Here is a 17,341-nt window from a genome sequence, read left to right as displayed (position 1 = left end):
GCAGCAGCCCATGCTGGACTTTTCCCTGCTGGAGTGAAGGGGATGGGGGGCGTGGGCCGGCAGGCTCAGGCCAAGGGGAGGAAGGGAAATCTCTCTCCCACCGGCATGGGACCCCAGCTGGGGTCTGCGTGGCAGGGGTGCAGCCCCTGACAGGCTATTCCACACTTCCTGCTGGAGTTGAGGAGAGGGTGGGGGGGAAGCCTGGGATGCACTGCCACCCCTCCCCCAGGCATACCCCAGGTGGGGTCTGGGGCCAGGGAGAAGGCTTAAGCCCTAGTGGCTACACCCCTCTCTCTGCTGGAGTGAGGGAGAAACCTTGGCTGAAGGCTGTCCTTTCTTCCCCTTTAGAGGGACGCGACGGTAGAAGCTTGGCAGGGGCTCCCCCCTAGACCTAGGCTGGAGTCTGGGGCCGGGGGTGGGGAGTTTAAACCCCCCCCACCTCAGTGCCCTGGGCTAGGGTGTGGCCACACCCCCCACTCTCTCCTTGAGCTGGGGGAGGGCAGATGCATGGCAGTTCCCCTTCAACACCGACTCTGGCTGGGGTCCAGGGCCAGGACGGGCATTTAAAACCCCTTCCCTGGCTTAATGTGCTGGCCCTGGACCGAGGTGTGGTCATGCTCCTGCTCTCTGCTTGAGTGAGGAGTGTGGTGTGGGGGGACCAACAGCTTGAGAGGGACTGTTCTTCCCACCAGGAAAACCATGACCAGTTTAAACTCCTTCCCTAGCCCTGAATCACAGCTTGGGTGTTCCTGGGGTGGGTGGGGGGCAGTCCCTGGCAGGCTGGCAGGGCAGGAAGGGTCTGGCTCTTCTCCTGTTCTTCCCCCCCCCCACATACCCCCAGGGTTGACCTGGTGCCTGGTGTGGTGCTGCAGCAGGCAGGGAGACTGACCCTTGCCCAGGAAGGGTCTGACCTATCTCCCTTTCCGCCTATCCAGCGTATAGCTGGATCTCCTGCCTGCCTGCATGCAGCCCCAAGAGACATGGGGCCTGCCTCAAGGGGGGATGGAAAGCCTCCTATAGGAATCAGTGGGGTTGACTTAGCATCCAAAATTTTTGCAACCTGTAGTTTTCCTACCCATTTTCAACTTGGGTCCGCTCTGCCCCTTCCTGGCCTTAAGTACTGCCCCCCTCCTCCTGCAGAAGGCAGCCAGGCAGGGAAACGTGGACAGCCCAACTAATGCCAGGGGGCTTAAGCATCCACAAACACCCCCTGCCCCGGGCTTATGTCTCCCTGGCTTCCACCCCACTTGTCCCTGGTGCCTTCTCCCCTTGCCAGCTCAGTGTACTAGCCCAGGGCTGAGGCCTGGCCTGACCCTCTCTGCTTGAGCAGGGAGTGGGGAAAAGTCTTGGAGCTTCAGTCCCTTCTTTGGCAGTAGCTGACAGGCTGGGAGGTGTGCTCTAGCGCCCCCCCTCTCCCCATGCTTTTTGACTGTCTGTATTTAGTCTTAAGGTAAGTCTGTATTATAGCTGATGGTGTGGTTGCAGCACATGGCTCTGCCTCCAGTGCAAGTAGCAATGAAACTGGTAGCACCACCTGTTGGAGGACATGGACAATCCACACTTGGAATGGTTTCAAAAGGGGAAGGGGAAACTGCTGCTCTGGGGCTTGCAGCAGTTGTTACGCTGTAACAGTTATCTGTGTGTATCACATTACAAATGTTGCCAAACTGATCCAAATCTAGACCTTGGATAATGTTACATCTTTTACGGTTCCCAGCTTTTGCATGTATAAGAATTGTGGAGTGTGAAGCAGCTGTACCCCATCACCTTCTGCAGCCACTCTAGATGTATATTTGACCATGTCCTCATCTAGGCTAGGGTCTTGGCATGGCTGGTACAGCCCATATGGAAAGTCATCCTGCTCTGCAGCTTCATTTGCTGTTGGTTCGTAACTTGGACAGATGATGGCCATCTCTCTAGTGTATCTACTTGCCAAACTCGGAGATGAGGGTGATGAAGCAATTTCAGGGGTGTTGTCCATTACAGGGAGGGGAGTCTCAAGCATGTACAAGGCAGAAGCTGAGAACAACTCAAAGGACAGGATGCCTCCATGCTTTCATTTATGGGCTTGGCAGAGTGTGGAGTGGGAGCAGGTAGGCAGAGCCATATTTCTCACCCATGTTTCCAAGAGTGCCACAGTGCTGATAGCACCTGTACTGCTTCTGAATTAAAGAGGTGTCTGTGATCCGTCCTTGGTAGGCGGAAAAGCTCCTTGCATTTGCTTTGGTTTCCTTTTAGCACCCGTACAAGGGCTTAGTATGCCCTACTTGACATCTCATTATAAACCTGACATATTTGACATGATGACTTAAAACACATATTGTATGCAATGGCAACTTTTTCTTTTATGCTTGGAGATAGCAAGCCAAATAGCTAGGGAGTCGACACAAATAGGACATCAAGTCAACCAAGGGGAGTGAGCAGAAAAAATTGACAGAGAAAAATAACATAATTTGAGCTGAGGCGGCAAAAGATTAAACTTGCGTACGGAGTAACTTTATGGGAATTTGCTAAAGCACTTATTATGGATCTGCAGTAGTTGGGCAGAAGGCATAGAAGAGTGGCCCCTTTCCCATATTTACTCGAATACAAAACAAGTTTTTGTCCAGCCAGTCACCCTGGGGAAAAAGTCCCTTGTCTTAAATACATTGTCTATCATTAAACTGCTAACAAAGCAGCATGTACTTGATAATGGAAGCCAATTTTGAAGTTGATTAAGGGTGCTTTCACAAGTTACTGACATACCTGGAATAACTTGCATGTAGTACCCACAGAATTAGTTCATACAGAACTGATGCATTTTATGGGTTTTTTTTTAAACTCTTGCAACTTTTAGTACAGGTACTGCATAAACACATTTTTAAGCAGCACTCTTGTACCTACTTACATATGGCGCAAACTTTGCACTTATGCATAGTTTGCATGAGACTCTGCTCTCCCTGAACACTAGAAATGAGGACCAAAATTGAAAACAGTAACATTGGAAGTAAACATGGCTATAGTAGCTTGCATATTGTACCCACACACTTAGTTTGTCCAGAATTGATGCATGTTACCTCTTTTTGAAACTGCTGCAAGTTTTAGCACAGGTACTCCATAAATACAGTTTTGAGCAGCATGTTGGCACCTACATATATATAGTATGACTTAAAAAAAAAATTCTCAAGGTCAAATCAGTTCCAAATTCAGATGGGCAAAGCCCAATAGTCAAGTTCCAAAATTTCACTGAGCAGAACTCAGCCATCAAGTCTACCACTGAGCAAGTATTCTCCTTCCCAGGCCCATTAGTGTAGAGCAGTGGTTTTCAACCCACAGCCTGTGGGCCTCATGCAGCCCAATCAGCACACTGTTGCAGCCCACGTGACAGGCTGTTTAAAAAAAAAAAAAAAAGATTGGTTCCCACAGTTTGTTACTCAGGGAGAAAAACATGGCAAATGGTGAGTTTCCCTTTGCAGGCTGGCAGAGTTCCAGCCAGAGCAGGAGGAGGGTGATTGAAGGCGGGGTGCACGATGTGCATGTATGTGTGCATACATATGCATATTGTAGCCAGGCAAAAAGAGGAGCTCCTGCAGATCCCTCCAGGTAAGTCTATCTGGGGGGGAGGAGGCGGGGGCAGATTGAGCTCCCCATGGTGAGGGAGGGAGTAGAGTAGGGGAGGGCAAAGGTAGGGCAGCATATGGGACCCGGGGCTGGGGAGGGAATGTGTGGCTGCAGAGTCTGGCTGGGGAGTGGGATTGTAGCCACAGGCGGCTGGCTCATGTGGGGACTGGGGGGGCAACTCTTTGCTGCTCCGTGCATTCCTGGGGTGGGAGGCATGGGGGGGAGGGGACACGTGTCCCCCAGATTGAGGTTCAGAAGTAGCCTGCCTGATGCTGGCTCAAGGCTCCTCGCCCAGCTCCATTGCCCCCGGAGGCCTCCATGGCAGAGTGGGCTGGGAAGCTTCATTGCTGCTGCTGGGAGCCCCATGCTCCCATGGTGAGGCACCCTCTGCCCATCTGGCAGCTGTGGGGGGCACAACTCTGGGCCACCACTGCTGCAGGGTGGGCAGGGGGCACCTCACCATGATTGGGGTAGCCAGCATGGGGCTCTGAGCAGTGCCACCATGCCTTGCCAGCTCCAAGTCCTGACTGGATCTGCCCACCCACCATGGGCTTTGCTCTGGCTTTGCCACTTGCAGGGGATGGGGGTAGAGAACAGGGCTCCACGCTTACTCTACTGTGGCTGCAGCAATTGCTGCCTCCTGCAGGTGGCCCCTCAGGCTTGGAGTGGTGGTAAGGGGGGGTAGGTGGCTCCTGGCCCTGGTCCTGTAGCTCTGGCAGCTGGGGACTCCTCAGCCGTGGGGTGCAGCCCACATAACACATTGAGAGCTGCAGATGTGGCCCACTATGGCAAGTAGGTTGAGAACCACTGGTCTAGGGCTTTGAATACTCTCTAAATCCGGGCAGGCATCCTGTGTGCAAGCTCAAGGCTCCAAATCAGTATTTTCTCTTAATTGAAAATTCATGCACTGAGAGAGCTTAAAAATATTGAACAGGTTTTCAAAAAAATACCTTTAAAGGAGTGGTTCTCAACATCGTTAGACTTGAGGTCTCCCTCAGAAAATACTAGCTCTTAGCTTTCACTCATTTTTGTCTACAGAAAAAATAATAGAGCAATTCATGTGTTGCAAAGAATTCAGCAAGACTGCAGCATGTCAGATTGTTGTTGACGCTATGGATTTTTATTTGAAATCTCTAGGTTTATTTTGCAAATCTTGTATACGTGTTTGCACACCCAGCAGTATTGTGAATCACATGTGGCATTGTGTGGCAGTCTTAAGATCTTACCCCTGCACCTCCTGGGTCATACCACATTATTTTTATTGCATTCCTCCCACCCCATAACATGCAATCTCTGCCTGTGCCAGGGCTGGAGCAAGAATGGAGCTGGAGCCAAAGTAGCTGCCTGCTTGGACTTGTACCAAATCTAAGATGAGGTTTCTTTCTTTCCCCCCACTATATTGAATGTGGGGGGAGGGGACAGGGACACAAAACTTGTTTTGGGTTTGAGTAAATATGGCAGCTAGAATGGTGAAACTGTCAGTTAATGATACTTGTGTATTTGGAAAAATTCAGTTTGATGTATGTCTTATCCTTCCTATCTACCATTCCTTACCCCTGTAAAATACTTAAATTAGCAGGACAGGATAACTTTGCACCGAAGGTTATTCAAAGTATTGAGGGGGAGGATATTTTTCAACCACATGGTACTTTTTCCTAAACTATGGGGCCCTATGTAAACTTCAGGTAAATTGAAGACGAATAGTCAAATTTACTGTGTTTGAATTTTACAGTTTTGGTTGATAAATAATATTAGGGCAAGATATTTTGTAGGCTTTAGAATGCTTCACTACAGAAAATTATGTGTCACACTGATGAAACAGGTCATTCAAGTGTATAAATACTGTTGGTCCAAGTGCATAGATGTATATTTTTTAATTGGATACATATTAACTGGTTTTGTTTACACTATCTGTATACTTCAGTTGTAAGGATTTACAAATAATTGAAAAATTGTTTGTTTTTCAGACAGACCTCACAATCCTATGGTGAATGCTGGAGCAATTGTGGTCACTTCCTTAATCAAGGTAAAAAATTCACATTTAGTTTTGCTCTGAATATTGCATTAGTATACAGAAGGCTTATCTTGTGCAGTATTTACATAGGCTGCTTTCTTTTAATGTATGTAGAGAAATGAAATCTGGAATGAAGATGAGTTGTAATATTTTGATACACTTAACGCATCCTGTTAATAGTTTCAGAAAGAAAGGAAGTGTCATGCAGCTAAAATGCTGACTTTTTCTCTTTCTTGGAATTTTATTTTCTTTATTTACCCATCCACTTCGTATCTTTTATGCTGGGTAAACCAGAAAAATAAATGAGATCTTTTATTATGTTTTTTCTTCTCACTGAGAAATCATTTGTCATGGTTGTCTCATAAGCAGTGCCTTTTACTTATCATCAAAGGCTGAGTACATCCTCAGTTATTCATTAAATCTCACCTAGTGAATAGGACTTATACGTGTGCTGCTAAATTTAAGTATTCTGTCCATCACAGAATTACAAGGGAAAAATCCTTTTCTTTTTTTATATATTTTTAGATGAAATCAGAATGTGTTATAAGTTAATTTATAAAGGCAAGAGATTCACAACTAACTTCCCATGCATTCCTTTAATATTAAACTTGCCCACAATTAATCTTTCGTGCAGCTCAATCACCTTTTAGTCTTAATCTGGATATGAAACATGGAATTAATTAATGAATGGTTTGTGGGAACTAACAACTATGAACATTTTGAATAAACCTTAGATTACGTGCTGGCTGTAGCACCCTTAATGCATGTTTCTGTATAAATACATGCTTACGTTTTGGAAAAAAAGGATTTTGCCTTTAGTATGGTTTTGCATGAGTATTTTAAAAGTTGTAAATCAAGTGGGTTTTGCTATATTAGTGTGTGTAACCTCACCACAATATATGTACCCTACCTTTTACGTTAAACTCTGCAGTTAAATCTAGTTTTGTAATTGTAGAACCCTATCTAGAACTGACTGAATTTATAAATATTTCAATCCCCCGTGGTTCTGATATGAAAAAAAATAAAATGATGAAAATAAAGCGTTGTGCTTGGAAAAACTTCCTTTTTAATGTTTTAAAATACATTTAGCCTCTAGCATACTATTTAGTTTCTGTTCCCAAATTGTTAGTTATGAAGGATTCCTAGATCATGATTTTCTGCTATTTTATATTTAATGAAGGTGTAAGAACTTCTGCCTAAAGACATTTATCTTTAATAGCTGTAGGTGAAAGAAAATGGCCTTAAATATGACAGGTAAATTTATTCACATTTAATTTTTTTAAAGATTGACTGAGCATTGAAATTCACTTTGACAACAGTGAATTTTAAAATCTGAACTAGTAACCCATTTGTCTGAATTGTTGAAATGTCAGTCCTGCTGTAGTATGCTCTCCTGGTTCTTGCTCCTGTATCATAAACACAAGGGTGTAACTATTGTAGAAGGCACCAATGTAGAGTTCTTGATAAAATGTTGTAGTTGCATAGATAAAGCAAATTTAGTTTTACTGCATGCCACTGTGACATTCATTCAAAGGTTTCTGTTTGGGAGGTTTTCTGGATGTAATGTTTTTATGGACAGTTTTTATGGACAGTATTATATTGCATTGACCTTTTTGCATGTAGTAACTGCACGTCTGGTAGACACATACCACACTCACTTCATTATTTGTTTTCAGAGTGACAGTATCTAGACCATTTCATGTATTGCTTCCACTAAGATGCTATTATCATTTGAATAACTAAAACTAGAAATATTATATGGGGGGAAGAAGCTATTTTTAGGATTAGCAGGTATAGTATTTTTAGCTATTTTTGTCCAGATAAATTGTAGACTATAAATATTATATGTTTACACATGAATTATGTAGAAAACTTAAGTAAACCACTGACAAGCTAAGTTTTGAAATAATCTACAAATCAGATGTAAAACATTGCTAAGTTAAAACTGTATACTACCCTCTGTTTTGATGTATTTGTTCTGTTAAGATTCAAGATAGTTGCTCATACCATATGACCTTTTGGAATCTAGCAATTAAACGTGCTTAAGAAAAAATTTAGGATGATTTAAATACATATTTTATAATCTAGTTTTATTAATGTCAGCTTATCAAGAAGCATGGCAAGGCTTTTGCTGTTAAGAATTCAGACCATTTTTTACCTTTCTGGAGCAACCATTACTTACAGGCTTCTTTAATTTCATCTGCTTAATTTTTTGGAAAATAAAAACACCATCTTCTAAATAGAGTACAATAGATGGAAAAAGGAGGGTTTTTGTCTTGATTCTTATGCATAACTGCAGTTAGGGTCTGTCATACTTATGTGTAGGTACCTCAGAGTGAATCCTTTTACTCTTATGAGTTGTTGCTGACATAAGCATTTTAATATTTTAAATGAAAAACTGTGCCCTTGGAAATTACTTGCCCAGCTCTTGTTATAGTTGGAATTACATGTATGCATCTTAGCACAGAACCAGTGGTGGTTCTGTTATTTTTGCCATTCATTTAATATTGTCAGTGCATTTGTTAACTCTACATTTGCATGGCTTACTGAGAGAGACTGTCTTGTAATACACAGGCTTACGTGACACCTGAGCTGGTGTGTACCAGTGGTAACGATGCATCTAAAATTTTGTCTTTACTCGGGGCTCTATTCTTTCTAACTGTACTTACACCCCAAATTGTTTTCTCTTAGACTTAAAACATGTAGCTTCCAATTGAAATGCTTCACCACAGATTCTAAAAATTTTATGCTGATGAACTAGATATTAATTAAAATGTTCCTGTGGACCTTATCCGTCTCACTTATGGTTGTGCAGCTGCTTCCCCACTATTCTCAACCATATAATATTATGTATAATTATACAGGGCAATTATAACAATTGCTTATGTAGAAGAGTGATAATAGGAAAATATTGTTTATCATTCTAGTTGTCTTCAGTGCAGTGCAACAGGTCAAACCAAGGAGATCTAGCACTGTGGAACTCTTTGTTCTTTCTGCAGATCACCAGTGGTTTATTCTTGGGGAAAATACTTATTAACCCTAGTATAGCTAATCTTGTCAGTTATTTGATACGGTTCTATTGCCCGTGTGAGGCCATGAGCCTCCTCTTCAAACCTCCTGATATGTCAGCATGTGGATATATCGGTAACCATGTCTCTATTCATGAGCCATCAAGACATCTGTACTACTTCGGGTAATATGCTGCATAATTCAGAGAGCTGAAGAGAAGTGTTCTAAGGGGCCAATGGAAGTGGGTAGAGGGGGACACCTATGGAAGTAATTGCCGGGGAGAAAATACCAATCCAAAATCTTATCACTGCTAGGGTATGTTGCAAGACAAGCTGTTGGTAAGGGTCCTGCTACACATTCACATTAAAGGGCAATGGAAATTGGAAACCAACTATAGAATTGTTATATATTTTTTAGCACTAAATTTATAGCTGATTGGTTCTTTGTGTAGCTGGATAGTCATTTTTATCATGTCATAATTACTTTGCATGTGTGCCTGGTCTTACTTTCCACATGTGGCCAGTCTAAATTTATTGTGCAATTAGCCAGTTAATTGCATAATATATGCAATGCGTAGCAGGGGCCTAAGAAACTGAAAGGACTTAGAAGGGTCCAAAATGTGAAAACCAAGCCAGTTCTCTACTCCAAGAAGAACCTGCAGTATGTACAGAAACTCTCCTGGGAATGATTTTAACCCTGGTTATTCCTGGGTTATTTTTCTCCTGGAGTGTGGCCATTTTTACTTGGGGGGAACAAGCCTGACCATCTGTCATTGTTTCTCCTGGGAAAGCAGTGTCTTTTCCAGGCGAAACTGAACTGTCTGTACTAGGCACTTCTCTACAGTCATGGAAGGTAGAAGAGAGAGACAATGGAATCCATTCCTTTATGTAGGTAACTTAGTATGGGACAGTTAGATATTGTGGTAATAAGATTTTGAAAATCCTTGCAAAAAGTTCTGTACAGCACAAAAATGGAGATATGGTTGGAAATAGCAACCTATACAAATCCACTAACAAATTTGCTGAAAGAGGTGATTTTAAGATGCTCCAGATACACATCTCATTGGAAATAGTGTCAGCCAACAAAAAGTGTACCTCATAGTATTTTTTGTAGTAATAGAATAATTATCAAAAATAGTAAGGGTAGGGGGAGAGAGAGAAAGCTAACTGTGCCAGGGTCCTGTACATTGTCAGGATACAACTTTTTAGATTTATAAAAATTTTTGAAGCATAGATGGTTATCTGCATATCACTTGACAAGAAAGGACCTTTCTTTTGTTATATCTAATAGTGTAATTACAGTAAGTACACACACACCTTTTTCTAAATTCATTTAAGCTATTTACTCCAATTATCCCTCCTGGTAGTCTGGCATGTAAATAGAACTATGCATATCTGTTCAAAACATGTAACAACAGGACAATTTAAGATAAGTGCAAGAATTGTCGCCTGTTGTATTTGGGCCTTTGCTTGTACTTAAGGAAGTTGCTTCCCTTCTAGAGTTCAGGTATCTTTTTAAATCTCAGCTCTTTGACATAAAGTATATCCATTCAGATTATTTCGACTTTGCCTTGTATTTTAACTTAATTGAATTTACTTGGTGGTAATATTAAATTAATTGTCAGAATATGTTTTATGGTACATAGTTTCTCCTTCCTATAAGCATGTCAAATTATATAAAGTATTCTATAATCAAATATTCAAGTTTTTTTACTTTAATGGCACAAGCCTAGTTCCTGCATAGAATTTGAAGAATGGTGATACTGTTCTTGCCAGGTTAAATGTTGTCTATGAAATTGTGTTCCCAAGTATTTCAGAGGTGAAAATGGTATGCTAAACAGCTAGGACACCAGTTCTTACAGAACATGCGTAGATTAACAAAACAGAGTGTGTAAGTACAGAAAGGTAGACTAAAGCCAATAAGAGTTAAATTTATGTAAAATACACAAATACAGAAATTATCCTCCTCTGCTTAAAATAATGTCAGAATTTTATATTTTTAGAGGGACTGGTAACTGAATTCTAACGTCGTGCCTAAACTTTGCATACAGCATCTCCCCCAAAATGCATTTCTATTAAGATATTAATAAAATTATATTATGTTGCATTATGCTACAAACATTTTAACTGTTTCAGGTTTTTTCAAAGAAAGAAATTGAAGTAGTTTAAAAGAGTGATTTGACAAACATAGATATATATATTACCATGTAGAACTGAAATATTAATGAAAAGTGGCTGAATGTAGTCCTTTTCAGATGATTTTTATCTGGATTTATTATTGCATGCTTTGGTAAGTATTAAAAATCTCTCCAGCTCTATCAAATATATATAGTGACATGTATATTCATATACTCTGCATTTTGCCAAAATAAAGCAATATCTAGTAGGAAGACATTTCCTTAAAAATATTATAGATATATTTATTTCTCAACACAGTGTAATACAGAAAGCTGAGAAACTCCATAGGTCCTGACAAATTGACAAGTCGAGAAATTCAGTTAAGATTGACAGTTGAAACTCATTGTGCTTTTATGTGTTTAAATAAAAATGCTTGAGTTAAGAGCTGTGTGTCACAGCTTTGAATTTCTTTCTTATTAAGCTGTTTCAATTTTAATATTTGACACTTTTTTGTATTCATTTAGACATTTTTATGTATATGTATATATACAAATATACACACTTCCTATATGCATGCTAGTGTGTATATGTATACATATAAATATATATTTAGTATATGTTAATGTTTGAATGCATGGAACATTTCTTTTTAACACTGTAGACAGATGTATAGTTTGTGTAACTTTCTTATGCAAACAAATTTAATCTACTGTCTATTCCTTCCTCTGTTTTCTTCCCCCCTCCCCTCCATCTGAATAACCAAGTAAAATTTAGGTCAAATAAAACTTAGAGTGCAAAAGTTTCTCTATCCTTCATATTTTTCAAAATTGTTATGAAAAAAGATCTTCAGAATTTCCATGAGGTCAATGTTAGGCCTTTTCCTTTTAAATACTTAAACTTTAATCATAAAATATGTGATGCCTCTGACTTTTTTTGATTTTGGAAGGTTTGTGGTCTGCCTCATTCATTTGTAGAAATAAAGCAGGAAAACTATAGTGATGATTTATTGTAGTTATCAGTGCATGTGGAAGTAAACATTTTTTTCTTTCTTTCTGTTATGTACTGTATTGAACTCATGCTATGCTCTTGATCCTGTAGTCACTTGGTACATGCTTTAAGCACTCAAGTAGCCTTGTTAGCTTGAGTGGCATTACTGTTGTGCTCAAATTTAAGAATGTATGAAAGTGTATGCAGGACCAGGGCCTGAAAGTACCACCTGGTCAACATGCTTGAGTGAGCATACACAAGATGCTCTGGAAAAGTGATCATTGTCTTCTCTAAGCATGCAAATCCAGATGGAGCTTTTAAAAGATAAAATAAAAATATTTTTTAAATGTTGATATGAAAAATATAGCTTTAATTTATTAATCATAAATCTGACTCTTGTCTACAGAGCTTTATATATTGTTAGTGAGATCAGTTTATTACCGTGCAAGGAATTTTTTCAATTGGGCAAAAAAAGTCCACACTATTATGTGTTTGTCTTTTTGCACAAAGCATGATCCCTTCCTCCTTTCTTTTTTAACAGAAGCAGCATAATTTGTTTCAGTTTATTTTAACTGTCTAACCATACAATTATCAATGCAGCATCCCATAACTAATGCTGACCCACTTTCCCAAAGAGATGTTCATTGTGCATTTAAAAGCTTGAAAAGGTTTTTGTGGTTTAAATGTTGTTACATATTTTACAGCATTAGGATCTATGGAATATTTTGACAACTGCAACAGTTCAATGAAGTTGGTAATTTCTTCTTTTAATTATTTTTTCATTGAACAGACTTGGAGGTACATTTTTAAGGCTTGTATTTTGGTATATTATACAAGAACATTTTGATGAAATGTAGCATGAGGTTTTTTGTTGTTGTTGTTGTTTTGTTTTTTTTCTTTTTTTTTTTTTAAACCATACCTATTATTACAGATTATCTTGATAGAAATCATTGGCTTAAAGAGTGAGAGTATTATTTAGCTCTTATTTAATAATTGTAAGGTAACCCTTTGCGTGTAATTTTGACACAGCAGTATGGTATTCCTTTCAGCTAGTGATCGTACGTGTATGACTGCACATCCTTTTGTAGATGAGCTGATGCGTGGGGCTTCACAGATTATCTGCAGCACCCTAATCCACTTGTAGAGTGGGAAATGAGACTGGCTTTATGCGTTTCATTAAGTAAAATGCTGGTACATACAAAGCTTCAGTTTTTTTCCTATACTAATTATAGCGTGAGTAATGGCTCTTGAACTGTTCGAGGTAATCATAAAAAAAATGTTGTCTAACATATAGATAGACTATCTTTAATACTAAATTTACTTAAAAAAAATTCATATGTATTTTACATTAGCTTATATAATGTCAATTAATATTGCTGACTTTTAACCCATTGTTTTATAAACATCCTCTGAAAACGAAGCTGTTTGGCTGTTTACAAGTCAAAATAAAATATGTATTTATTTGTTTGGGATTTTTTAGGTTTTGGTTTTTGCTTATGTTCCACCCCTCCCCAGGGCCCCCAACCCCCTCCCTCAAGGGAGTTTGTGGCAGATAAGTTGTCAGAAATTGAGAGAGATAACCAGTAAATCTTTCATGGGCAGCTACCAGATTTTAAGACCACATACTAAAAACCAGATACTCAAGAGCTAATTTAAACAGGAGAACTGGTGAAATAGAATGTAGGTGCCTCCCTTTTTTATGCTATTAGCAAAACTTCATTGTGTTTGAATATGTTGTGACTGGATGTTTTAAGATTCTAAAATCATAGTTGAGTTAGCTGTTAAATAAGACCTGTTTTGCTAACCTGATTAATCAGGTTTACATGGGTTGGGTGTAGAGTATTTACCTTAACTCATAAATCTTAAATTAAATTATTTTTATAGTAAAGGGTAATACTTTATTTTAAGTCTTCCACCTGAATTAAATTCATAGTGTGAAGAGTTACTAGAAACAAAGTTTAGTCTTGGGAGCGTCGCTTTTCCTTTGTTTAGAATCAAATAAGATCTTTAGGTTACAAATTATAAAAAGTTAATGCTGTGTTCATTGTGATAACATTGATCACAATTAACTTGTATGTTTTATGTATATTCTTATATACTATTAATTGTAAATATGGAGTATTGAATAGAGAGCACTTAAAATAAAGCATACCTTGATTACTGCTTGAATCTATTCCTAACATACAGGTATTTGATAAAAGATCTAGTTGGACCCTTTATTTAAATGATTTACTCTATGTAATTTAATTTCATACTATATTAATATATCAAATGATTATAGTAACTTATACTTAAGTAGCTTGATACCTGTAAGTCTTTAATAGAGTTATATGCAATTAAAAAACTAATCATATTAAGTGAACTTCTAACTATTTAAATTTGTATGCATTAACAATTCTTGTAAATTATTTTTTTTTCCTTTCAGCAAGGAGTAAGTAATGCAGAAAAATTTGACTATGTAAGTAAGCATCATTTTCATATTTAGATTTCATGATGGACAAATCTCATGTTGGACACAGATCTTTTTGCTTTCAGATTCTACATAAAATATCAGTCATGTAAGCATTAAGTTTCCTGATACAGAATACTTCGAGTATTTTCACACTTTGTGCCCTGAACTAGTTTAGTTATGAATCTGAAAATAGTCAATAGTTGTACTTTTTATCAAATCTTTTTATTTAATATTGGGATGCTTTTTTCATAGGTGATGCAGTTTATGAATAAAATGGCTGGTAATGAATATGTTGGATTCAGTAATGCCACGTGAGTATCTTTGTTTTGTTTATGAGTTTTTGTGGAAAAAACGTCTAATCCTTCCTTACCTTATTGAAGTCATGGCACAGCCAAATTTTACCTTAGTGAAAGAAGAATTTCACCCTTAATATTTTAAGGTATTACTCCAGTACTTAGAAGATTAAATTTGATTGTATGTTCATCATTGGATATGCCTGTATGGCAGCCAGTGGCATGCTGAAACAACTTGCTGTCGTGTTAAAAACCTGTCTCAATATTGTCTATCCTACTTATAAGTCAGCCTGTGCATCCCCTGTGTACAGTATTGGCAAACAGTAAAAATAGTATTGTATTTAGCTATTATTCAGGTATTACTATTTAGTTCTTTACCTTAATATTTAGACTTTTGGCTGTTTTTAAAAAGGAAACTATTTCTGTCAAAGGAAAAATATTAGTTGAATTAGATTAAACCTTTAAAGGAGTTGAAAAATCCATTTGCCGTAGACCATCAAATTCTGTGGAATTAAATCTTACATAGCACAAAAAAGATGACACAGTCCTCCTTTGGCTGCAAGGGTTACCTGTTTTCACAAGTCAAATATAAAGTAGAGTAACATCTTTTTAAATCTTCAGGTAGAGAGAGTGCCTCTGCACCACTGCTAGTCATGACTGATCTGAACAAACAGCCTTTATTGGATCTCTTAATGCTACTGAGATGTACATAGAATTGTCAGTACAACTGAGATTTCCTCCCCTACCCCCCCCAAACTCCAACCAAACAAATTTTAATTGCACAAGGGTCATAGACCAAATAGCTGGCTGTCATTAGAGAAGTTCTGTCCTTCAGGGTCAGCATCATTGTCCCTTCTTGGTTGTGTTCCTTTAAAGAGAGAATGTTCCACGGATGTATTTTGTTTTCATTTGTTCACCCTTCCGGTTAACCAGGCTTTGTGGCAGGAAATAAATAGCCACCAAAGAATGAATGTTAATAATATTTAATGGAAGTCAGATTAAGTGCATTGTTTTTGGTCTGAGCAGTACAAGTTCACAGAACAAAAAGAGTGTTATGGACAAAATGATGAGTAGACTCCCCTAAAATAGTAAAAGCCATTACTGGCTTTTTATTTAGGTGTATTCTCTTCTAATGTTTTGCAGTGTTATGTTACATGTTTTTTGAACAGGCCTGGTATTGTAAATTGGATGATACCTAGAGTGCATATTCCAGAAAATATGAACCACTTAGTTCAAATACTTAGTAGCTAATCAAAACCTTAGAGATTTACTAGTAGCATCTGTATTCTGTGCAACCTAATTTCAAAATTAAAGGTTTTGTTTTTTAATTCTTAAGCAGTAGTGTTTCCTGTGTTAGGTCTTTGTTATCTGTATACCTTTATTTCTAGTTAGGTTTGGAGCCTGATTCTTTAAACTTCTCTTAAAAAAAAAAAAAAAGTAAAATACAACCAACAACATAAGGCCGTTAGAAGCCCTGAATGCCTATTGCAGTGTTTCCCAACAGGTGTGCTGTTAGGCATGTCCAGGTGTGCCATGGCATTTTGGGCTAGAGCCACACGCCTGCTGCTGCTGCAGACATAGACAGAGTGTGGCTTCAGCCAGGCAGGTGGTGTGGCTCCAGCCCAAAATGCCATCTGGCTGGCCGCGCCCTGCCCCCTGGTTGGTGTCCAGATGGCTGCGCACCACCCCCCTTTCCTTGCCCCTGCCAGTCAGTGTTTGGCTGGCCACATGCCATCCCCCCCTCCCCCCCACTCCATGTCCAGTGTGGCACGGTGCTTTTTTATTTGGGTAAGAGTGCCATGGGACGAAAAAGGTTGGGGAAACGCTGGCTTATTGTCTGTTTTCAAGGTAAACTAAACAAATGGGTTTAATCAACAATGTACCCCCCATGAAGCCTGTAGGATTTTATCAGTGGCTTCTATTGGCCAATAGAAGAGTATAAAAGGAAGATAGGTAAGACTCTGACTACATAGAATAGTAGTGCAAATCTTGACGGGTTCAGGGCTCTTTTGTCTTGTACTTCTAAGGAAAGACCACCAACAGTATGTATTGGTCTCTCAAGTACTGTCTGCCTGTTACTTTTATATATATATATGCTTTTCCTATATATTTGTTAAAACTTTATTTGTTAAAGGATGTCACTTTAAATTATGTTTGCCTTTTAGTGTATACAAAAAAAAATTAGAAAAACATAATGACTTGCATCCTTTTCCTATCACCCTATTTCTTTTCAAATACAGAGAATGTATTAAAAATAACTATCTAGTTGGTTTAATCCTTTTGCCCCTAGACTAATACAGCTACAACCTGGATACCTGTAAAAATAACTTGACTGTCATCCATTATGAGATACAGTCACTTTCCTGTTCTCTACAGAGGAGAGCTGGGGTTTTTATAGAGGTCTCTCCAGGATGAGTCTATGTGTTTGTGGTCTGTGACTGGGAAGAGAGAGCTTTTGCCAAGGGTGCTTCAGTGCTTTCTCTCTGCTACTTGTTTTGGAGGCAAAGACAGTTTGCTTCCAATCTCCCATATTTTTTTTTAGGGAAGTTAGAAAATTGGAGAGCATGGAGGACAGTTGGATGTTTCGAATTATATATGTAAGGAATGAAGTAGAAAATATTGGCACTAGGGGTGTACCGAGAAAGAGTTTTGGGGCCGAATTTTTTTTTTTAAGGAGGCATATTGACCGATGCTAATCCAATTTCTGATATGCAGCTGGTAAGTCTGGTGTGGTAGAAACAAAGGGGGGGGGGCATCAAGGCCTGTGGGGGAGGGAAGGGGCATGGGAGGGCGGGGATGGGGCAGGTGCTGCCCAGCCATTGGGAGGGGTGCAGGCCAGCTGCAAGTGGCTCATCCGGGGGGGGAGGGG

At 39.3% G+C, this 17,341-nt stretch overlaps 1 protein-coding gene across 2 annotated transcripts in view; it reads left to right on the top strand.

Annotated features, from left to right (window-relative positions):
- Window positions 1-17,341, top strand: part of GLS (glutaminase) — a 93,837-nt gene that overhangs the window by 21,347 nt on the left and 55,149 nt on the right. The window contains exons 6-8 of one of the 2 annotated variants that reach the window (XM_019553743.1): window positions 5,568-5,626; window positions 14,153-14,185; window positions 14,432-14,490. In XM_019553743.1, coding sequence (XP_019409288.1) covers window positions 5,568-5,626; window positions 14,153-14,185; window positions 14,432-14,490 — 151 coding nt within the window. Of the gene's footprint in view, window positions 1-5,567; window positions 5,627-6,837; window positions 12,482-14,152; window positions 14,186-14,431; window positions 14,491-17,341 lie in introns of those variants that run through there. The other variant, XM_019553744.1, reaches the window with a different exon arrangement.

Source organism: Crocodylus porosus, unplaced genomic scaffold (genome assembly GCF_001723895.1).
Source record: "Crocodylus porosus isolate Cpor-Errol unplaced genomic scaffold, CroPor_comp1, whole genome shotgun sequence".
In the NCBI taxonomy this organism is placed as follows: Eukaryota; Metazoa; Chordata; order Crocodylia; family Crocodylidae; genus Crocodylus; species Crocodylus porosus.
This window is presented reverse-complemented; position numbering and strand designations above follow the sequence as displayed.